The sequence below is a fragment of the Balaenoptera acutorostrata genome, chromosome X, assembly GCF_949987535.1.
Source record: "Balaenoptera acutorostrata chromosome X, mBalAcu1.1, whole genome shotgun sequence".
NCBI classification, from domain to species: Eukaryota; Metazoa; Chordata; class Mammalia; order Artiodactyla; family Balaenopteridae; genus Balaenoptera; species Balaenoptera acutorostrata.
In genome coordinates, this window is record NC_080085.1 from 18636536 (window position 1) to 18661358 (window position 24823).

Here is a 24823-nt window from a genome sequence, read left to right on the forward strand (position 1 = left end):
AATAGAATATAGGTTCTAATAGTGTTAAATCATATTAGCATGTGGTCTTCCTAGTATTGTATTAACATGCTCATTTTAGATTTTAATATCTGAAATGGAAGAAACCTCTGAACATCTGTCTTCCGTACTAATAAGTAGATCTATCTGCCTCACAGCTTCTTCTGGTTACTTTACTAATTTATCAGAATGCCTAAGTATTATGAAGTACAACTACCTGGAATGATATCATCCCTGCCCCTGGTTGAGCTTATTCCTTTTTTTCCCTCTTTTCAGGTATCTGGCATAATTTCGTCCTTGCACTCCTGGGTATTTTAGCTCTTGTTCTCCTTCCTGTAATTCTCTTGCCGTTTTACTACACTGGAGTCGGGGTGCTTATCACTGAAGTTGCTGAGGTAAAAAATAGATTACTTGGGGTATTCTTTCACCAGGTTTTGTGATGTAACACTTAGCATTTTATGTCAGGAACTTTTATTCAAACTCTTCTCATATACAGAATGCTCAGTTTCTCCTGAAGAAATTACTGTAATCCTTTCAAATCAAAGAAATAGTTTTGTGAACTACATTGGCTCTTTTAAAATACTGAAAATTGTTTCTGTTCTGAGTTACAAGGATAGTATCAAGACTTTCTACCTGTAGTTTGTTGATTAAATGCATCATTTACCTTTACTGTTTATTTTTATAACTCTGCTTTTGAGTCAGATGTCTTTACTCCTAGGAAGTAAGAAAGATGGAACGTAGGCTAGCCAGCCAGAACATTTCGTGGGAGTTTAAATGAATGTCTTCAACTCTGTATTTCACTCCCTTAGACTACTATGATGGTATCAAGTCTTCTCTTCACACTTTGGGACAAGGAAAATTACCTTGTGAGCAACTGCCTCACATACTCATGTATTCATTGTGCTGACGGTACTGTCTGCATATTTGAGACTGTGTTTAGATAAGTCTTATAATTCTATCCATTGATGATATAGGACAATGAAGGCATTCTGATGACTACTTTCACAAAAAATTTTAATTAGCGGTTTGGGAAAAAGTTTATCATTTTAATCTTAACTGTTGGCAAGTGGGGTTTGTTTGGTTTTCATTGGTGAAAAATTCAAAATCTTAGTGAAATATGAAAAGTAACTATAATTGTTGGGTGTTATCTTGTTAATTTTCTAGGACTATACATTTTGGATTCAAAGCTGGATTATTTTCTACATTATTCAAAATAGTCTACTTAATTAAGTCAGTGTCTTTATTATTTGCTCAGATTAATCATAGCTTGTCTTCACACGTTACCTGATTTGTTTCTGCCCTCTTCCCAAGGACTCACCTGCCATTGGACCCAGAGGCCTTTTTGTGGGAGACCTTGTCACCCATCTACAGGATTGTCCTGTTACAAATGTACAAGATTGGAATGAATGTCTAGATACCATCGCCTATGAGCCCCAAATTGGTTACTGTATAAGTGCATCAACTTTACAGCAGTTAAGCTTCCCAGTTAGAGGTGTGTATATTTCCTCAGTATAATATAATGCTTCAAGCAGCAGTACTTGCCATTTGCTAATTCTTAGATCATGTCTGTAGATGTATTTTGTCCTAACTTCTTTAAAACAAATCAGTAAAGTAATAATAAGCTTAAACTAGTAGACATTCTCTTGGTAAGTTAGATACTAATATGTAAGTTTTGTTTATTATATATTGTTGTTGAACTTCTAACTAATTTCATATTTGATTTTCAGAACTCCAGTATCTAATTCTTTCAGCATTTAAAAAACACTTGTGTTAAGTCAGCATTCAAGCTCAAACATAACCAATTAACTAAATTCCAGCAATTAAATACCCTTGTGCTGTATGGATGGTGGCATGTCCAAAGCTATTTGGGGTAGGGTTTTTTTGTGTGGCAGTCGTCCAGAGGAAGTCATCTTGGTGTCCGAAAATACCCACTGAAGTCACATCTGTTGTTCTGTGTAGTAGGCGACAGGGTGAAGCAAGTTTATTCTCAGAAGCTTCCGAATTTATTTTTAGCTCTTCCAGCTCTGAAAAATCAGTCTGCCAACTCTTCATGCAAAATTATGGGGACCCAAATTATTGAAAGTGCTGGAAAGCACAAATTATGCTCACAGACTACATCTTTAAGTCAAGAAATGCCTGGATACTTGTCTACATCTACTGGGGTTAAGAAATATGATTAATTATCAAGAATAACTGTATTAAAGTACTGTGTGCAACAGTGACAAAGTAGTAAGAACTGATTTAAAATTTTTTTTCAAATGTAGTCTTCCATGTATAACCCATTTTTAAGAATTTTTTTTATTGTAAACATTTTTCAAACATACATAAATGTCAAGAGAGTAGTACAGGGAATTCCCTGGTGGTCCAGTGGTTAGGACTCCGCGCTTTCACTGCTGAGGGCATGGGTTCAATCCCTAGTCGGGGAACGAAGATCCCACAAGTCATACAGCACGGCCCAAAAAAAAAAAAGAGAGAGAGTAGTAGTATAAATGAAACCTCATGTATCCTTCTCCTAGCTTCAACAATTATCAACATTTTGCCATTTTTTTTATCCAGCCTGTCCACTTTTGAGGGAAGTATTTTAAAGCACATCCCAGGTATCCTGTCATTTCATCCATAAACTTCAGCATATCTTTAATAGATGATGACCTTTTAGACATGACCACAGTACTGTTATCACACCTAACAAAATTAACAATAATTCCTAATACCTACACTCTTCCCTGGTTTTGTTTTTATAGTTGGTTTAAGTTGGATGGTATGCCTTTTAAGTCTCTTTTAAGTTGTAACAATTCCCCCTGACTTTTTTTTTTAATATCATTTATTGAAGAAACTGAGTCATTTGTTTTGTCAAATTTATCATTAACATGTTCGGTATCCCCCGAATTTCCTATAGATGGTAATTAGGTCCAGAGGCTTGATTAGATTCAGGATCCATTTTTGGCAGGGGCAAAAATACCTCGTAGGTAGCACTCAGTACTTCATATTGCATCTCATGTTTTTCCATGTATCGCATCTTTTCAACTGGGTGTGTAATCCACAGTGTGTTCTTCTGTAAGAGGAATAATCCATAATTTCATACTTCTTAAGTCCTTTATCATTTTCCTCAAGTTTCTCTAAATTTGGTATAATCTGTATTGAATTACAAAAGCCAAAATGACATTGTAATCAAATAAAGCTCTCTCCAGTAGGATTGTTTTATTTAGAATATCTGCATTTCAGATGTTTAAGGTTTTGTCTTTCCGGCAAACAGAATGGAAGTGAAATTTTTCTTGAAATACTCTGAAACTCTTTCCTTATTAACTTTTTGAGTATTTCACTATTATGGATCATATGCTGTATTTTGGAGGTATTTGTTTAAAAACCCAAAGCAGATAGTACTCTTCCCACACTAATAAAAAAATCAATCCCAAAATAATAATTCTTCAATATATGTTTCATTTCCGTAGGAGCGACTGTATTAGGATACTTGCTGATTTTACATGATGACTGTATCTGATAAACCCGTACCTCCATTTAATCATTTTTTTTTAATATATAAATTTATTTATTTTATTTATTTATTTTTGGCTGTGTTGGGTTTTCGTTGCTGGGCACGGGCTTTCTCTGGTTGCAGCAAGCGGGGGCTACTCTCCGTTGCGGTGCACGGGCTTCTCATTGCGGTGGCTTCTCTTGTTGCGGAGCACGGGCTCTAGGCACCTGGGCTTCAGTAGTTGTGGTACGCAGGCTCAGTAGTTGTGGCTCGCAGGCTCTAGAGCGCAGGCTCAGTAGTTGTGGCGCACGGGCTTAGTTGCTCCGCAGCATGTGGGATCTTCCGGGACCAGGGCTCGAACCCATGTCCCCTGCATTGGCAGGCGGATTCTTAACCACTGCGCCACCAAGGAAGCCCCATTTAATCATTTTTAAATGGAGTACCTATACTTAGCCAGACTGTAGGAATCTTAATGACTGTAAATGTAACTTAAAATATATACTAGGTTAATTTTAATGGCAGACTTGACCACTGTGGCTATGGGCATTTAAGAAAACTACGGATTGATGTTATTTTACATGTATCTAGGGACCTTTGTTATCCTACATTATGAATAGAGGGCAAAGATATAGCCAAATGTGGTAATACAAAGTAGCTCATAATCCAAAAGTGATTCATATTCAATTTAGAGTAGAATTCAGTATACATAATTAAAATTCTAAAAATTTATACCACTTGAAAACAATAAAGCCACCTTGGAAAGATCTGACCGTGAAAGTGCTCATAAGCTGTCCCAGCCAATCATTTCTGGCCTCATTTCATACCCTGACTCTCCCAGGTGTAATTTTAAATTTTTAAAGATATTCCCTAAGATATTAATTAATTAAGGTATTAATTAAGCAGACTAGATGTTCTCCTTAAAATATTTACAGGTATATTTCTGGCAAATTAGAAAAATGTGGTTAATCTACATGAAATGACTATTCATTTTATGAAATTGTTGGGAACTACTTTTTTCTTCTGTCAGTCCTTTCGTTTTTGATTTTTAAACATTAACCTGCTAGACTATGAGCAGCACCAACAGAACCAAGGCTGGTTGAATTACACCTCTGCCCCTGGTACATGGGGCAAGCCTACGGAGCTTGTCCCACACACTCCTTGGAGATTGAATGGCCTTTCCAGGAAGCCCCAAAAAGGACACTGGGTGAGGCTTAGAGCCCTTTGTACCTGGAATAAATCTCTGGTTTCATTCTGCATCAGAACAGAACAAACTTTTCCCCTCTTCGTATTCAAGCCTCTGCTTAATTTAAGATTGCTGTGTATCCATATGCCACTTAGTGATTTGAATGAAACTAAAAGTTACAGACAAGAACTAGTTTGTTTCTTGTTGGGGATTATTTTCTAACAAGTAGCTTGCATCCTCTTTCTTTAGTTTGAGGGGATACTCTTCATACATGCCTAAAGCTAAATTCCTTTTTTCTTTCTTGGAAGCATTGTCTTCAATAAGAAAGACTACTAAGTCCAGCATTTGAATGGCATTTTAAAAAGAGTGAGATTGAATACTAAAGGCAGCTGCTCCCTAAAATGAAGCTATGAGTCCAGACACAGGCATCCCCTTTGAATAGCCTATATTCCTGTTCAAAGGAGATGAGGGTATATACCTGTAACTGCCTGGCACAGGGAGTATTGTCCTGTCTTATGCATCTTTAACTGAAGTGAGAAAAGACCGTTCCTGACTTAGTTTAAGATAATAAAAGGAAAACTCTGGAAATCTTTTCCACATAGTTTGAGTACCCAGATTGTTTTTATGCTCAAATCTTCTCTAATGTTTAGAAAAAAGTATCTGTTCTCCCACTGTGAATATCAAGGTATCATCCAAGGTTTCTTTGCTCTCACCAATTGAAGAGAGAAAGAGAGTTTATAATTTTTTAACTACTTGATACTAGGTGGTGCTGGTATAAATTCTACCATAGAACTAAGAATAAAGGGACTTCCCTGGTGGCGCAGTGGTTAAGAATCCGCCTGCCAATGCAGGGGACACGGATTCGAGCCCTGGTCCGGGAAGATCCCACATGCCGCAGAGCAACTAAGCCCGTTCGCCACAACTACTGAGCCTGCACTCTAGAGCCCGCGAGCCATAACTACTGAGCCCGCGAGCCATAACTACTGAGCCCGTGTGCCCCAACTACTGAAGCCCACGTGCCTAGAGCCGGTGCTCCACAACAAGAGAAGCCACTGCAATGAGAAGCCCGCGCACCGCAACGAAGAGTAGCCCCCACTCGCCACAAAAGCCTGCGCACAGCAATGAAGACCCAAAGCAGCCATAAATAAATAAATAAATAAATAGAATAAATAGGTTTGCATGCCTGTATTGGAACTCTAGTTACATTTATATATTTATTAAGCTAGGGTAAGAAAATTGTTCAATTCATTTTAGTGATGTAGAAAGTAGTGAGTACTGTGAACTATAGATTGAAAAAGTCTCTTCCTTCCAGCCTTATTCCAAAATTACCTCTGGTCTAGACCATCCTTTGAAGACTAGACTATTTCTACAAGTATCTTAGGGCCCATCTTAGGGTACATTCAGAATATGCAGGTTCTCCTTGTAATGGAATTATGAAACTGTTCTGGTCTTAATTTCCCTAATTGTTTCCCAGTCTGGGGAGATTTAAGGGAGAATTCTAATTTCCTAGAGTTAAACTGAACCCATGAATGCCTCTGGGACCTCCCATTGCAGTCTTGAATGTGCCTTCCAAAGTAGAATTGGATTGGTCTCTCATGTTGATAGCAGTATACTAATGTGAAAATTACCTGTGGCATACCCGTCTTATAGGTTAAGAATTGAGTCACAGAAATTAAGTGACTTGTCCTTTAATGTGATCCAGTGGAAAAGATTCTAAAATAAAATACATTTTTAAACGTACAACTTTTTTTTTAATTGATAAACAGAGAAATATCAAGTTTATTTCTCACATGATAACAAAATAATGGGAAATTCTGTATGTCAGGAGGCACTTCATCTTGTCAGGGTAGCCATAGCCATCAGTTTATGTTTTAATTGGATTAATCACCATAGGAAGAAGCCATGACCTAGAGGTCACAAATTGGTGGTAACCTAGAGGCCAAATCCAGCCAGCCTTGACAGTTGTGTATGGTTTGGCTTGCACAATATTTTTTAAATTCTTAATTGGCTGCCAATATTTAAATTTAAGAGGTTTGGGGACTTCCCTGGTGGTCCAGTGGTTAAGACTCCACTGCAGGGGGCACGGGTTCAATCCCTGGTCAGGGAACTAAGATCCCGCATGCCGCACAGCACGGCCAAAAAGAAAAAAGAAAAGGTTTCACATGAGGGTCCAGACTTCTTTCTCATGGAATAAAATAGATGATCTCTTGACTCTCAGCCCCAAGTTGAGTGGCCTGGCTGCTAACCCTACTTAGAACAAGGTATATATTCTCTAATTCATCACAGCCCCCACCATTTCCTATTTTTTCCACACACTATCCACTTCATTTATTTGATACCTGCCTGGCCCCTTTAAGCTGTTGTATTATTATCAGACATGCTATATCAACAGTGATATCAAATTCTTGACTTTCAATTCTGTATTGCATACATTCCTCCAAGAAGAAATTAGGATCAAGCATCAGATGTAAATTTTTAAAAATCATTACTGATACAAAGGCAAGTGGCATAGAACACCATTTATGTATTCAGTGCATATTGAGTTATTCACCTTATATAAGATACTGAGAAACTTTTCCCTCAAAGACCTCACAGTCTAATCGAAGAATTAGACCATGCCCACATTACGGTACAAGGTTAAATATAATTAATGACAAAAAGTATTGGGAGTTGTGAGAGTTGATGGCAGTCAGTCTTGACTGAAAAGATGAGGACAGGCTTCATAGCAGCAGCTCTTGAGCTGGGCTTCAACAGTGAGTTTAATTTCCGGAGACCGATATAAATAAACCTCGGCGCCACAGACCAGAAGTTGGTCAGGGAACTGCTAATAATTTGGTTCAGCAAGAGAAGAGTATGAGCTAAGGTGACTAAAAAAAAAAAGTAGAAGTCTTTACGTTTTAGGCTATGGCATTTAGACCGTTTGGGAGCAGCGCAGAGTCTTTGGATATTTGGATTAGAAGAGCTACATTCTCAGAGTTCTACACTGGAAGGTTAATCTGAAGCATTCAGTATGTAGGACAAGTTTGCATATGAGAGCTAGGTGGTAAACTAGATGCGTTAGGACTCTCTTCAGATGGGTCAAGTGAGAAAGAACTGGAGTCTACCCTTTAGTGGGAATAAAGAGAAAAATAATGAGGAGGTGAAAATTGGTGCGACTTGGCAACTGATGAGAAAAAATACTGAGGGCTTTTGCCTGGATCTTTTTTTTTTTTTTAATCCTAAACACCTTTTTACCTTATAGTTTACCGTTGGGGCTGATGAGTGATTATAGGCACAAGTTTGTGCCATTAGATGTTCACAGTTTGCTTTCGTATTTTAAATATTACTCATCACCCAGAATTTAAATACCCATTCAATTATGGTAAGAAAACAAAGCAAAACTACCCACACAGCCAGCCATTGCAGAGGAGAAATTGATGCATCTGTTAGTTTACTTCACCTCTGTTTTGTTCTTCGTGTTGGCAACAGTGCGTGTTTAAGGACATCCAGTCTAACCGAATGATCTAGAAGAAAAAAAGAAAAGATTTAAAAACAAACAAAAACCTTTGCCTGAAATATAAAATCCTTATAAAGTCAGATTGCATATCAACAACCATTTTCATGCCAGTGCTCCTAAAGACACTCTTGTTAATAATGCTTTTCATAGTATTGGAAATCGGGGATAACTTTACTCTCTCTTCTTCAGCACATATGAGTATGGTAGTAGGTATATAAGATTCTAAGTTTAATTGGTCCTTGCCACACATCAATTTTTTTTCTCTCTTTTTCTTTTTTTTTTTTTGCCACACCCCGTGGCATGTGGGATCTTAGTTCCCGACCAAGGATCGAACCTGCGCCCCCTGCAGTGGAAGCTGGGAGTCTTAACCACTGGACTGCCAGGGAAGTCCCCACACATCAATTTTGCTTTACAAGTTTGATGTGCTGAATGCAGGAAACCTTCCAAAATAAATACGTGGAAAAAAATTTTTGTCCCAGCTGTATCAGTGATTTAGCTTCCTTATTCTACCCTAGACACAAGTGAAGCAGTCTACCAAAGAACTTGAAAAAATAAATGAATAATGGGGATACTTGCCCTGTTTCTCTTATCTTCCAAAAATGGTAACTGGATTACTAGTATGCAGGCAAATATGTGCATATCTGTGGGGTCAAATTGGGCTGCCCTGGTTCTGTGGGGAAAGCCTCAAGATAAGCCTGGAGGTGGGATAGATATTTGATATCATAGGGATGTCCTTAGGGATGAGAGTCTCTTAGGCATCCTCTAGCTCAGTGGTCCCCAACCTTTTTGGCACCAGGGACCGGTTTTGTGGAAGACATTTTTCCACGGGGCAGGGGGCAGGGGTGGTGGTTCAGGTGGTAATTTGAGTAATGGTTCAGGTGGTAATGCGAGCGATGGGGAGCGATGTGGAGTGATGTGGAGCGACAGATGAAGCTTCGCTCGCTCGCTCGCTCGCCCGCCACTCACCTCCTGCTATGCGACCCGGTTCCTAACAGGCCGCGGACCGCTACCGGTCCGCGGCCCCGGGGTTGGGGACCCCCTGCTCTAGCTCACTCTGCTAACAGCACAGCACAGGAGTTCAGTAGTGAAATTGGATCAGTGGATCAGCAGCGTTAGGACATCTAATAGTGGCTCATTCGATATTTGTGCTTGACCACCTGGAGCTATTGCAAAACCTACTGAGACCCTGGAACTCCGGCTTTACGAGTGGGTAAGTTTATATGAAGACAACTAACCTAGGGTAATTGATGCTTCTTGATTTCAAATTGGATGTATCTCTTTTTATAATGTAAAATCAAACTCTGCAGTGAGTAGCTGACAAGCTGAACTGTCAATTATACAGTTGTTTCTGAATTCATATGCATTTTACTTAATTCTTTTTGTCTTGAAAGCAAAATTCTTATTACAAATGTACTTCTATGTAATGGATTCTTTTTTTAAATAACAGATTTTAATAAACCATTTCTCTTCAGCGTACAAACGGCTAGACGGTTCGACTGAATGCTGTAACAATCACAGCCTTACAGATGTGTGCTTTTCCTACAGAAATAATTTTAATAAGCGTTTGGTAAGTTGTCCCTGAAGCAATCTTGCTTGCCTGATATAATTATTACAAAATAAGCATATAGAACTAAAATGGAATCTACGAAACCATTGCCCTTTTGCTTTGTATCATTTTATTAGAATCTCTACATTTCACATGTCATATTTCATCTGAGAATCTTTAAAAATTTTATAATGGTAATATCTTATTTGGCCAAAGTGGAATAATTGAATCTAATTTATAGTAGATACACATAAATGGCATTTCCTTTATGTGAACTTCGTTCCTAATATGCTAGGTGACGTGAAAGATATTGAAGTAATGTAACTTGGTGTTTTTCTTGTTAACAAGTCATTTTTAGTATTGACTAATTAATGTTCTATCCCTAGCATACATGTCTACCTGCCCGGAAAGCAGTGGAAGCCACCCAAGTTTGTAGAACCAATAAAGATTGTAAAAAAAGCTCAAGTTCAAGTTTCTGTATAATACCTTCTTTGGAAACTCATACTCGCTTAATAAAAGTGAAACACCCACCTCAAATCGATATGTTGTATGTAGGACATCCACTGCACCTTCACTACACAGGTGGGTATTATTGTGGTAGACCCTCAGAATGTCGGTACAATGGCATGTATTCTCAGTGGTAGCAACTCAGTACACATCTTGCATTAATTTTATTTATTATATTTGATCACTTTTCAAAGTCTTGTTAACTTGTTCTTAAGCACGAAATGAAGTTTAAGCAGTAGGAAAATAATCTGAATTTATAAAGCAGGATGGAGCTGAACCCCATGTCTGCCTATGGAGAGTGACACATGACGCATTTTTCCTTCGCTACCGTTTATGTCACATAGATGATCTCTCAGATATTCTCTGAGCGTTTATTAAATTTATCCAAGCTCCCAAAACAGTAGCAAGAGCAGCATATGTCAAAGAATGCCTGGAATCATAGTGATACTACACTTGATCTTAGCCAAAAGGCCGAGAAGCGATTGGAATCATAGTGATAATGATGATAAAGTAATTTGTGCATGACACATGAATTTTATATGAATATAATTTCAAAACCGGGCCAGCATAATTGTTTTAACAATGGCAACATGATTGGATTAAACATATAGCTTTTCCATATGGCTGAAGATCATACAGTCTAACTTATTTTGTTGTACAAGATTTTTTTTATGTTCCTTTTTTTATAACAGTTTTATTGAAATATAATTCACATATCATACAATTCACCCTTTTAAATTGTACGGTTAGCTGGGACGAAGTGAGAGAGTGGCATGGACATATATACACTACCAAATGTAAAATAGCTAGTGGGAAGCAGCCGCATAGCACAGGGAGATCAGCTCGGTGTTGTGTGACCAGCTAGAGGGGTGGGATAGGGAGGGTGGGAGGGAGACGCAAGAGGGAGGAGATATGGGGATATATGTATATGTATAGCTGATTCACTTTGTTATACAGCAGAAACTAACACACCATTGTAAAGTAATTATACTCCAATAAAGATGTTAAAAAAATTTTAAAAATAAGAAATAAAGTGTACAGTTCAGTAGTTTTTAATATATTCAGAGTTGTGGAACCATCACCACAGTCTTGTTCCAGAATATTTTCATCACGCCAAAAAGAAAGCCCATACCCATTACGCAGTCATTCTACTTCTCTACACCCACCCACCCCCAGCCCTTGGCAACCACTAATCTACTTTCCGTTTCTGCAAATTTGCCTGTTTCTGCACATTTCATATAAATGGAATATTTTGTGACTGGCTTCTTTCACTTAGCGTAATGTTTTCAAGGTTCATCCATGTTGTAGTATGTGTCAGTACATCGTTCCTTTTTATGGCCAACCCAGTAATATTCCATTGTATGGATATATTACATTTTCTGTATTTATTCATCAATTGATGGACATGTGGGTTTTATGTTACTCTTTAAAAAGCTCTCTCATTTCTCCATAGTCATATCCTAAGATAAAAGTCGGGTCATTCTTCTTATTTATTAGTTTGACACTAAGTGACTCTAGAGTGCATAATACCTCCTCAACAAATGTAGAAATGTCCCTTTTCAGGGTAATTCAGAAATGTGTGCTATGGGTTCTATTTAATTATAACAGAGTTTTTAAATGTTTTGAACAAAAACAGGATCATGGAATCCACAAAGTGGAGGAGACCTTAAAAATCCCCTAGTCTTAATCCTTGTTTTAGCAATGAAAAAAACACCGAGACCAGAAGGAGATTAAGTGGCATAATATTGATAGTTGGAGTGAATGTGATTTTAAGGTTATACCTCTTTGAAAGAATAAGGACTCTTTTGATATAAATTCTAGTGTATTTTTAAAGTCAATCTCTGTATTTGGTAGTCATAGTTGTTATATAATCAGTTTTATCGTATTCTCACCTCAAAATATAAGTACACTGAGACATGAATTTCTGTATTCCAGTATTTTTATTAGATGTTCTAGAATTGCCAGTTGCTTTTATATGTGGGCCATAGAGCCTGCCTGCATATGTTTGGGAAGGGCTTTCTCAATCAATTTAATAGGCTAGCCCAATTTTTAGTCATATGGTAAAATTCATAATGCTGTTGCTTATCTGTATAAATAATATTCATTATTTCTTATTTTTCTTTTGTAGTGAGCATCACCAGTTTTATCCCACGTTTCAACTTTCTAAGCATAGATCTGCCTGTGGTTGTGGAGACATTTGTCAAGTATCCTTTCTGGCGTGAAAGATGTTTTTAAAATGTGCTACTTGGAACTTCATCAGTTTTACCTTGACTAGAGAACATGAACAGACCTTACAAGTATCAGTTAACTGCTAATACCAAAAAAAGAGACTTTAAAGTTGAAAAAGATCAGATTGTACCTAGGGAGAAAGAAGTCAGAGAAGAAAGATTGATTGGGAAGAGAGAAAGGTTAAGATGTCGAAGGGAAGGAACCTAGAATACAAATTGAGAGTTGAATTTAGAAGTATAAAACCTTTTAGTACGTTTATAAAGGATGAACGAACGCTTCAGCTACTAATGAGGTGACGAATTCCGCCCCTTCTGAGCCTGTTGGCTCTGACCAAGTGGAGGAATGCGTAAGGGAGATCAAACTGGTTTCCACTACTAAAATAGCATTCAGAGGACAAAATCTCATGTGTTCTTTAGCATATTATATTTGCATATAAAGAAAAATTTTAATTGGTTATTATATAGAATTTGAATAAACTGAACAGTTTGGAAAGGTTCTTTATTTTTGTCACTTTTAAATCTTTTTAATTTCTTTCCTTAATGATTTGCAAAAAAATGAAACAAAACAAATGAGCAAATTAGTAACAAATTAGTTAACAAATGAGTTACTAAAAAATGTGTATAGTCAAAATTGTACCTTGTAGACTGCAGCTTTTTCTCAGAGATATTTACACTATGACCTTACAGATGATAGTAAAATAGAGTTCAAGGGGCCAAAATCTTTATATGTCTAATATAACGTATACTTCGTAAGGATCAAAAAGTAATTTCCCCTTATTTCTTATTCCTTTCTCTTGATGTATCATTAAAGGATTAGAAAGAGTTAGTCTTCTGAAGGAGTTCATTACAGATTGTCTTGGTTTACAAGTGGTTGGCCTTTATTTTTCTAGTCAAGGTTTTTGAACTTCGAAATAATATGTCATTTGTTTTAAATAGTAGAGCTCTAAGAAGCATTGGTGTATACTGGTAAGCAGAGATTTAAAGAAAGGAAGGAAGTCACCTGTAATCTCAAATCCAGTCCTGGTAAAATGCCTGCTTCTGACTCCCAGAAATGTGCTTTGCCCTCAGACCTCTCCGTAGGCTCCTTAACCGATTTTAACCAGGTACCTGATTTCCCTCTCGGGAGCTCTGGCTATTGTTAATGCAGTGCCCTGCTTTGCTTTGGACGGACAATGGATTTTAAACTCTTTCCTAGATGCTACTCTTACCTCAGTGATTGGAGACAATGATGTCAAAGATCTGATAGGATTTTTCATCTTGCTTGGTGGCAGTATACTTTTGGCTGCCAATGTGACTCTGGGACTCTGGATGGTTACAGCACGGTAATATTTGCACTCATTTGATAGAATCTCTGAGTTACAATATACAATATTGAAAACCTTACTTGGTGTGAAATATAAAGTGTTTCCTTAAAATTACATTTTAGCCAACAACTTTAAGTTCTTTATCCAGAGTATCCAAACTCTGGGATGGGGGATAAACAGAAGAAATGAAAGGCATAGTCCCTGATTACATTCTAGTTTTAAAGACTGAACCTACAACCTTCAGATGCTTGTGGAACAATTTCTAAACAAGTGCAAATTCATATTAAACCATTTTTGTGTGGCTACGTATCATGTTGAAATAATGTAAAGGAAAACAGAATTGGGTAGGATTAATTGGGAAAAACTTCTTGAAAAAGCATCATTAATCCAGATTTGAAGGAGACCAGACTTTGGCCAAGTGGAAAGGTGAGCATTTTCTTGGTCTATATCTCTTGTCCCTTGTCTTGTTTGAAAAGTATTTTTAAATTAAACTGTGTATTATTTTGTACTCTGACAACTGAGGTCTGATTACAATTAAATTAATAAAATTCTGTAAAAGAATCTGCTGACATGAAAGGGAAAATCTTTGTCAAATGACGCCAAATAAATGAACAAAGAGGAAGTAGGGTCTATAATAGGGTGAGACGTGTTTTGCCCCACAAGAGTTGCCTCTTTGATAATATGTCCCTATACTCTCATAAAGCCACACTACCCTTGACATTCAGAGTGAGCTGCAGAAGTATCTCCCACCTGCAGTATGTGAGCTGAGACAGTTAGGGGTGAACCTCAGAACTGAGCCAGGTGGGTCTTGCGGCAGGTCACAAGACAGATCACAGGACCTTCTGCAGTCCTGGTTACTGTTCTCTACAGAGCTTCAAAGCTTGAAATCCTTCCGGGGTAGATATTTTCTCTTGTGCTGCTGGAGCTATCTGGGGACTAGCTCCTAGGTCCCTGTCTTCAAGAACAATTACCTTAAGCCCTGAACCATACTCTGTCCTCACCAGTGGCTCCGATGTTTCTCTGTGTTGGGTAATTAAATATGTAGTCCTTGCTTTCCATCTTTCCCCTAAGCTACCTCTGCGGGTCCACGAAAGACTTGGTAGTAAAGTGAGTATGGCTGCATGTGAGTACAAATGTGGATTTGCCAGTGCCCGGGAACTGACTCTTGAGTCCGAAAGAGCCCTGCCTAGTTTGAGATCTTTTGGACTGGAGATGCAGCCCTGGAAGATCTGGGAAGTCAATAGGCCAATGTGAAGCTGTTGGTATTAGAAGTATATGAGCAAGCTGTTTCTTTGATGAAAAGTATTTGCTTCTCTCATATACTCAAGAACATGAATAGTCATGTATCCAACTTTTTCACTAATTGAGGTATTCGTGGGGTTCACCTCTTTCAGATCACTGAGTTGCTTTTTAGGCACTAAAACTTTTTAACCATTTTTAAGGAAACTTTAGATTGTATTATAAATCTGCCTGCCTTCTTAAACAGAAATTATATATTGAATATAATTTTAACATTTTTTTAATGACTCAAGGTCATCAGTTATTACCACTACTTAAAACTGTACAAATTATTGGTTTATCCTAGGAAAAAGGCATTTGTTCTATTTTCAGGCAGACGGTCTTTCAGGATTAAAGTATATTAGCAGAGTAATACGCAGACCTGTTCAGGTAGTAAAGTTTGGGGAATACCGTGAAATACTTACATAATTAATTCGATTACAAGAACTAAGCAGTTTATTAATGGAAATGCTATATATGTGCAGGTCAGCTTTTTAAAACTGAGAAAAAAATTTAATAGATGAAATCCTACCTGTAAACTTCTTTTTCTGGGTGGAAAAAAATCCCCAAGCACGTCATTTTCTTATGGCTTTTAAACACCTTGGTCTTCTGCTACATTGGGTCAGGATTTGGCAAACACTCTATTAGGATATTGAGCAGATCAGTCCCATTTTTACAGAAATGGCCTCATTGTGTAAGAAAGGAAATATTATGTGTTGTTTCTTCAGCTTGATTGTGGGCACTTCTAGAGTGAGGACCATGTCATATTCATCTTTGCATCCCTGGCACAGTGCATGAGACATCAAAAATACTTAATAAATGTGGTTGAATGGATGATGATTAGTGTTATTTATGGATTAGAAAAGCATGTTTCTATTTAAGTAAGCTGTAAGAAGTATTGTTGAATATACTGTAAATATATGTTGACATAAAATAATAACTTGGAAGGTCTTTGTGTCCCTGATATATTATCATCTTTATGAAAATAGTCCATTTTGGTTTCTGTAGAGCAATTAGAAAAATGAATTATTTTGAGGATTTGAAGAAAGTGTTGTGTTGGCACTTGTTCAACAGTAAAACTTTATTTTCAGTGTTTCTACTCTGCACTGTTTACATTTTTCAGGGTTGTTTTTAATCACTTAAAATCCGTAAAGGATGTATATATTCTTTTTAGCATTTCACTTTGAAAAGACATGCAGTTAAACTTGACCTTCTGATAATCGCTCTTACAGGTCATTATCTGTTCTGACAGTAAATTGTAACCCCGTGCACTTCATGGATATGTGGCTCTTAGTCATCAGTTTGTCCTGTGATATTTATTGAATGTCCACATACTAATGGTACACAGGTATTTTTTTCTATAAATCTTTCAACTGAGCTGTAATTCATTCTTAGGCTTTAACTTGAAGATATCATAGTTGCTGGCGTTTAATGTTTAGCAATAAAAGAATAAATGTGTACCAGCATTCTATGTTTTATCATCTATGTGTTGTATTTTTAATTTGTATTCTTTTCTGTCAAAATTTTTCCCTTTACATACAGTACCATCTTAGATGTTTTAAAATTCTTGATTCTAAAAGCAGCCTCAGTTTTCACTCAAGCAATCCGTATATGAAAGTTGTTGGTAGGCCACAGAAAGAAGTCTTTTTTAAATGAAATCCCTGTACTCTCACTACTGTTTTGGAAATGGCCGGTTCATGGATAAAGAAAGAAGACCATCATGTTTCATTAGTGTCTGATAGAAGTCTTCTCTAAGTCTATGTTTTTAGGAATTCGTGAAAGAAAGTGTTTCACCTTTTGCCCTAGCACTTCCTCCCTTGTCCACAGAGCCAACCTCCCTCCTACACACACACACACACACACACACACACACACACACACACACACACACACACACATTCTCACATTCTCAACCTCCCTCCTACACACACACACACACACACACACACACACACACACACACTCTCACATTCTCACATTCTCTTTCCTTCTCTCCCCCTCCCCCTCTTCCTCTCTTTTCTTGGTTACTAAGGGCCAGATAAAATAGGCTGGGAATTTAGCGCAATTCCTGACTGGCTAGCCCCATTTCACACCTCCTCTTTGCCTCTGATCCCATTATACTACAGTTAAGAGCCACAAGACTAGATGATTATCTATCAGCTTTACTGAAATATAATTAAATACCATAAAATTCACCTGTGTAAAATGTACGATTCAATGTAAACCAGTTTTCTTTTAATGACTCATCAGACAATAGTATACATATGCTTTGGTATAATCTAACCTTTTAAGTACATGAACATGTGATAAATGATAGAGTTAAGTAACAAATTTATTTATTTATTTATTTATTTTTAACAAATTTATTTTTAAGGTAAAGCATGTGGATATACTTTATTTAAACAGTAAGCCTTTTTAAATCAGTGCATATGCAAGCTACTCTTGCTGTTTAGGCCATACTAATTTGAATAATCCATTGTATATTTTATCAGACCATGGCAAATGAATTCAATGAGGGGAAAGCCTCTATTTCAGAACCTAATGCTACAATAGGTTATATTCAGGGTGGAGGTAGAAAAAAATGGCTAAAGGAAGTTGCATTTCTAATTACCAAGCAGGTTATATTGTGTAATTTGATTTCCCATTAAAGAAAGAAAAAAAAACACCCTTATATCTTAGTTTTATTTAGCTAAAGATTGATGGATATTCAATAAATGTCCCTTATTATCTGAATGCTTCTCAGACTTTTGTACGGAAGTGCTCCTGACACTGTAGAGAAGGGAAAACCCAGAAGTATCTAAGAGTAGAACCCTGTAATTGGCTCTCCATCCTATAAAGTTGAATCTCACTTTATCTTAAATTCATGTGAATTTTACATTCCATTAATCAGGCATCATAAAGCCAGTCCTCCTCTTAAAGATATGAAACTCTAAACTGTAAAAGAATTAAACCCTATGAATATTAAGATTTTCTTCATGTCTAAAACACATTGGTAGAGGGAATTCCCTGGCAGTCCAGTGGTTAGGATTCAGCACTTTCACTACCATGAGCCAGATTCAATCCCTGGTCCGGGAACTAAGATCCCGCAAGCCACCCGGTGTGGCCAAAAAATAAATAAAATAAAACACATTGGTAGAAAGTATATAACAGCTGGTCTGTAGACTTGTGACAGTCTATGTTGGTGTTTTTGGATCCATAGTGAAATAAAGATAATGTGTATTATCTCTAATTACAAAATAAAGATAATGTATGTGTGTTGTTAAAAGGTTGCCTGCTGCCCTTTATCAAAGAGCCCTCCTTTATTTGGAGTATGGAAATGCAATAATTTCACTTAGCACTTAATGGCTCTCTGTAACTGAAACTTATTCATTGGCAAGGCGTGAGGGTTTCATGTTTACCCGCACCCTTACCTCCACCTGAATTATCTGACTTCCATGTCCTGACAAATCCCTTAGGTGCAAAATGGCATTTCCTTTGAACTTGCATTTCTCATATTATTAATAATATTGCACATCTATATATTTGTCTAGCCATTTGGATTTTTCATTCTGCCAACTGCTTATTGATATCCTTTGTTCAGTTTTCCATCAAGCATCCTAAATTTTTCTTATTGATCCATAGGAATTTCTTGTATATTCTAGATTAGGGATCAACAGACTACAGCTTGAAGGCCAAATCCTGCTCACCAGCTATTATGGTAAATAAGTTTTTATTGAAACACAACCATATTCATTCATTTATGTGTTGCCTATGGCTGCTTTCACGCTACAACAGCAGAGTTGAACAGTTGCAACAGAGACCATATGGCCCATAAAACCTAAAATATTTACTATCTGTTTACAGAATAACACAAGTTCTAGATATCAACTCTTGTCCATTTTAGATGTTGCAAATAATTTTTCCCAGTCTATCATCCGTCTATAAATTTTTATTTATGAGATCCTTTGTTGAACAAGGATTTTTAGTTTGATGTAGTCAGATCTATTAATTTCTTGATTCATTGTTTGTATTTTGTGAGTCTTACTTAAAAAGTTCTGTCCTGTCCCAAAGTCGGAATAATATCCTATACTTTCTTCTATTTGCTTTAGAGTTGTACTTTCACAATGTGATCTTTAATATCTAGAATATATGGTGTGAGGTAGGAAATCCAGGTTTATTTTTCTGTATAGAATGAACTATCTTTAAAATAGACATAATAGTATTTTCCTTTATAATATTGTTAAATAAAACAGTTTACCTAAAGTTCTTAATATGGCACCTGACACGCTCAAGTTACTATTATGTACTTTATTTATTTTCAGAATGCAGAATTATAAATTTGCCCTCATATCTCAGTCCACACTGGCATTAGATCTTGTCTCCTTTTGGTATGCCTTTTTGGCTTCCAGTGCCTTCGGGCTAGCTCTGGTTTTCCAGAGTGTCTCCCCAGGCCTTGACCCTTTTAAATATTTTTTTCCTGCAATCAAAGTGGACCTAAAATCGTATTTAAGGTGTTGGCTAAGGATTTTGCTCACTGAAACTATTCAAAATAATCTGTGTTCATGGGTGTATTCATTGATAGTAACATGGGCATTTAACCCAAACTGTCTTAACTCAGAAGGAGGCACTGTGATGAACCAATGTAGGAGAGAATTTGGGGTAGGATGAACTTTGAGGACTAAATCAGACAATAGAAAGCTGTACACAGTCTGGGATATTGCATTTCAAAGTAAGCTCTTTTTTTTTTTTTAAACAAGTTCATTTTAATTTGTAATTTTTTAGTTAGAAAAGAGGCTAAACTTTTTTTTTAATGTCTGTTGTTTTGTAGATCTTTTTTATCCACATCCTTTGCCCATATTTCCCTGCAGCCATTATCACCTTCTTACTGCTTGTCATCATTCAAGACTCACATTTTCCCAAAGGGTTTGCAAATATATTGGACCATATCTTAACTTCTTTTACCTGCCCTTGACTTTCATGCTTTATTCCTAGCATTCTTATCTTCCCTTTCAGCCACTTTGTTTCCATCCTTTAATGGCTTCTAATTTTCTTCCTAGGCTTTATGTATCACCAGCAATCTACAGTGGGAGGTAGCACTTAGCAATTTACAGAATTTTCATTCATCCAGTTCAGGCCATCCCCTTTTCTGTTACAGAAATAACTGGGAAAAAGAGGTTGGTTATCAGGAGTTAACGTTGGGAATATGGAATTGGAACAGAAAGAGACAGATAATGTAATTTGGGGGCCTTTATAGAATATTTCTTACTAGAAAAGAAAGGCAAGTTCATTATAGAAAACATGTTAAATGAAAGTAAATTGTAATTTCTTGAAAAAATAGCATTATATTATAGATAATTGGTAAGCTACTTTTTAAACTTGACAATGTATTATAAGCATTTTTCAATGTTATTAATATTCTGGTGTTATTTTAATGGCTGTATAATATTGCAGTGTTAAATATGCCATAAGTTAATCAGCCCCTATTATTTCCAATTTTGCAATATTATAAACAAAGCTGTGAGGAATATCCTTATAACTACATCTTTTTGCATATCTATGATTTTGGGTAATTCTAGAAATTTAATACTAAAAGGAAAACTTGCTATCTTGAAATGAACAAAGTTTTATATATACATATTGCCTTGTTGCATTTACATTTTTTTCTGCTAATTGGGTAAGGTAAAATGGCGTCTCATTTTAATTCGCATTTCTTTGATTAGAAAAGAGGTTGAATACTAAAATGTATTTATTGGCCATTATATTCTTTTTGTTTATCCCTATCCTTAGCCCATTTTGCAAGGGAGTGATTATTGTCTTCTTACTGCTTTTCCTCATAAGCTCAGCTCCATCATTTGATTTGTTACTTGCAAATATATTAAAACATCATTTAAGTATAATGCTTATTTTTATGTTTTCATATATCATGGTCTGTCAGTCTTCGCCTTATGCTTTCCACCTTTGATGATATGTTTTGAAAGTCTCCTCAAGATTTTATAAGTATTCACATTTTCTTATAATATTTTTATTATTTTGTTTTTCAAACATTCAAATCGTTAATCTACGTGCAGTGTATTTTGATGTTGGTGCAAAGTACGGATGTAACCTTGTGTTTTGTTATCCCCAAATGATTAACCAGTCGTCTCAAAGGAGATGGTTTAGTCTTAAGAGATTTTTCATACCAGCCAGGAAGAGGCATAAATTTATATCCCTTGGAGAGAATAGATATAATAAGTGAAATTATCTCTCATTTGATAAATCATTCTTATTTATATAGGAAGCAACTATTTATTATTTTACTTTTTCAATTCATTAATACAATGAACTGAGAGTATATCTCATGTGTTTTAATTGAATAGAGTGCTTAAATAATTTATTTTCCTTAAGGTAAGTTTTTCGGGGTTTTTTGTTTTTTTTGAAATAGTGTTTCTCATTCCTAAACAATATAGATTAGCAATCTGGAGATTATCCTTAATATATATCATTATCTAAAGGTACTGTTTTCATCAACTTCTTAATTAAAATTTTTTTTGCTGAGATTTTCAAACATTAATTCCTCTTTCTGTGGAATTTTAAATATTAGTCTTTAAAGCTTAAAAAAAAAAATCTGTCTTTGAAATAGATGTCCTGATTTTAAAGTAAGTATCTTATCTTCATCTGTTTTAGTTATATAATGATTAAGTATGGAACACTGCATTTCTTGATTACTTGTTCAAATATATGCGTTAATTTTAGTCATGGTTTAAAATCAGGAAAATAAGAGGTTAGGATACTATGAATTTGTATTTTATTTCTTATAAAAATTTAACTTTTTCTATTCATAATAAATGATCAGTTTAAAAGAAGTTGGTTAAGTGTGCTTTTTCCCCCCATTTAAAATGCTTCTGAGATCATTGTAGTTGGTTTTTTAACTTGCCATATTTTAGAGTATGACTCTTGTAAGTATGCTACTCTAATAGATGCTTATTGGATTAAAAATGTCCCATTTTTTCTTGCTCATCCTCATTCTGCTGTCACTAGAACTGATACATATATTCTTTCCTTCATTTAAGAAATATTTATTGCATACCTACTATGTTCTGGGCAGTGTTCTGGGCTCTGGGGATGCTGCAGTAAGTAAGACAATTTTTCTCTTTTGTATTTTGAAAGAAAAAATGCCATTTATTTTTAAAACAGTAAGTATATGCTGACTACTACTAAGTGTTGTAGGCATGGGGTGGCAAGAGATTAAAGGTTAGCAGAGGGACTTCCCTCGTGGCGCAGTGGTTAAGAACCTGCCTGCCAATGCGGGGGACACGGGTTCGAGCCCTGGTCCGGGAAGATCCCACATGCCACGGAGCAACTAAGCCCGTGAGCCACAACTACTGAGCCTGCGCTCTAGAGCCCGCGAACCACAACTACTGAAGCCCACAGGCCCTAGAGCCTGCGCGCCGCAACAAGAGAAGCCACCGCGATGAGAAGCCTGCACAGTGCAACGAAGAGTAGCCCCCGCTCGCCACGACTACAGAGAAAGCCCACGCGCAGCAACGAAGACCCAGTGCAGCCAAAAAAAAAAAAAAAACGAAGGTTAGCAGAGGCCAAGTCTTACAAATATGATAAGGAGACTGTGGACTTTACTCTTATCAAAAATGGGAAGTTATTGAAAGTTTCAAGCAAGAGAGTGCCATAATCAGAATTACATTTTGTATGGATCACCTTGGCTGAGGGTAAAGCATGGATTGGAGGGAAGCAAGTCTGTAGGCAACAAAATTGGTTAGGAGACTATTTCAGTAATCTCAGCAAGAGATGATGATGATATAGAATAGAATGGTGGCACGGGACTTCCCTGGTGGTCCAGTGGTTAAGACTCCGTGCTTCCACTGCAGGGGGCACGGTTCGATCCCTGGTTGGAGAACTAGGATCCTGCATGCTGCACAGCATGGCCAAAAAATTAAAAAATAATATAAAATAAAAGAAAGAATGGAATGGTGGCCGTAAAGGTCAAAAGAGAGAAGAAGACCAACTCAAAAGTAGAATCCACTATATTTGATGGTTACACATAGTTTAGGTTCAGGAGGGAGTCAAGAGGACTTCACATTTCTGGCTTGGATAATTAAATGATGGCAGTGCCATTAACAGAGCTAGGGAGCATCAGAAAATGCACAGTTCAATTTGGAACTCTTGAGTCTGAATGCCTGAGAGGACTTCAAGTGGGCCACTGGGCATACAGGTCTGGAACTCAAAAGAAATTAGTTGGAGATACCATGCAAACCAAATATGTAATTGAACCCATGGGAGTGGATAGATAGTCCAGGGAGAATGTAGAAAAAGGAAAAGGGAAGAGAAGGTGTCCTAGAATGGAGCTCTCAGGAACACCAGCATTTAGGTAAGAAGGGTACAAGGAAGAGGAAACAGAAGGAGCTTCAGAAAAATTAGTAAGAAAATCATAAGTGAGAGTTTGGTATTAGAGAAACAAAAGGAAGAGCATGTGTCAAGAAGGAGGTGTCAATAAAATGAGCTGTGGTTGAGAGGCTGCAAAATGTCCATGGGATTAGCAGGAGTTCATAGATGATCTTAAGAGAGCAGCACCAGTACAGCAGGGGAAGCTGAGCCAGGTTGTAGTGAATGGAGGAATTGTGGGGATGGGGGAAGGGGGGGGCGTGCAGATAGAGACTGCAAGTGCAGAAAATGCCCTCATGAAGTTCCATTTGGAAGGGGTGGGGAGAAAGAGTGAAGGGACTAGGTGAAGGATGTAGGGGAAAGTTTTTAGTGTTACTGTCGTTGCTTTAGCAATGGGAAGTCCATGAGGCATGTTTTTGGTGCTAATGGGAAGAACCCTAGAGAAAGAAAGACCATCAAGGGAGGAGATGGGATCCAGAGCACAAGCAAAGCAGCAAGAGGGATGCCTTTCTAAGAGGAGAGAAAGAGGAAACACGGATTCAGGTGTGGTTATCTGTGGGTTTGATGGAGAACCTCAGTTGAAGTTCTCCATCAAACATCAACTGAGTCTTAAGTGTCTAGAACAGTGCTTGGCACGGAGTAGGCACTCTAGAAATCTTTGTTGAGTAAGATAGTCGTCACATAGCTGCAAGAAGCAGCCTAGCCAATCCCACTTCTAGGTAAGACCTGCCAGCAGAGGCACTTGAGGAACAGGCACACAGTGCTCAGCTCTGGGATAACAGCACTGAATTTCGTGATTTCAAGAATGTTTTGTGTTTACCAAAATTCTCAGGAAACACAAGGCTGAGGTACAAAAGTCGAAGAGGTCCAGAATAAGGCATTGTGGCATAAAAATGATTTTGAGCGGAAGGCATTTGAGTTCCTAAAACCCTCTCTCTGCCTAAAAGCAGAGCCTCCCAGAAGAGCTCAATTATCATAAAGTGCCTCCCCAGGTGCACCTCTAATCTTCTCAAACATTGTCACAAAACTACCCTATCTCCTACCTATACTCCTAAGGGCCCATTTATCTTTCCAAAAAGTCATTTGTTTTTCCTAAGTGCCCTTTCTCCCCTGCTTCTAAGAAGTCATTTGTTCTTCTAGAAGTGCCCCTCCGCCCCTTCCCATCCCCCATTAAGATGTTAGATAAGCCCTAAGTTCCAGCTGCCTCCTTGAGTCACATTTCTTGGTGAACCCCTGTGTTATATATGTAATTAAATCTGGTGTGTTTTTTTTCTCTTGCTAATCTGTCTTTTGTCAGTTGAATTTGTAGGCCCCAAATCATTAACCTAAGAGGGTAGAGGAAAAACTGTTTTCTCTCTGACAGAGTAAAGGGGCATGATCCTCTCAGATGGTTGAGAGAGAGAGAGAGAGGGAGATGATAAAGCAAATATGGCAGAATATTAACAATTATTGAATCT

General features: G+C 37.1%; 1 protein-coding gene and 1 pseudogene across 1 annotated transcript in view; one reads left to right on the top strand and one right to left on the bottom strand.

Moving 5' to 3' along the window:
- MBTPS2 (membrane bound transcription factor peptidase, site 2) overlaps nucleotides 1–16666 on the top strand; it is a 40999-nt gene extending 24333 nt beyond the window's left edge. Inside the window, exons 6-11 of the mRNA XM_057538168.1 lie at nucleotides 274–392; nucleotides 1309–1489; nucleotides 9621–9715; nucleotides 10081–10276; nucleotides 12330–12405; nucleotides 13533–16666. Coding sequence (XP_057394151.1) covers nucleotides 274–392; nucleotides 1309–1489; nucleotides 9621–9715; nucleotides 10081–10276; nucleotides 12330–12405; nucleotides 13533–13755 — 890 coding nt within the window. The 3' untranslated portion in view covers nucleotides 13756–16666. The remainder of the gene's footprint in view (nucleotides 1–273; nucleotides 393–1308; nucleotides 1490–9620; nucleotides 9716–10080; nucleotides 10277–12329; nucleotides 12406–13532) is intronic.
- Nucleotides 10575–10684, bottom strand: LOC114236790 (U2 spliceosomal RNA; annotated as a pseudogene).
- Nucleotides 16667–24823: the final 8157 nt, after the last annotated feature.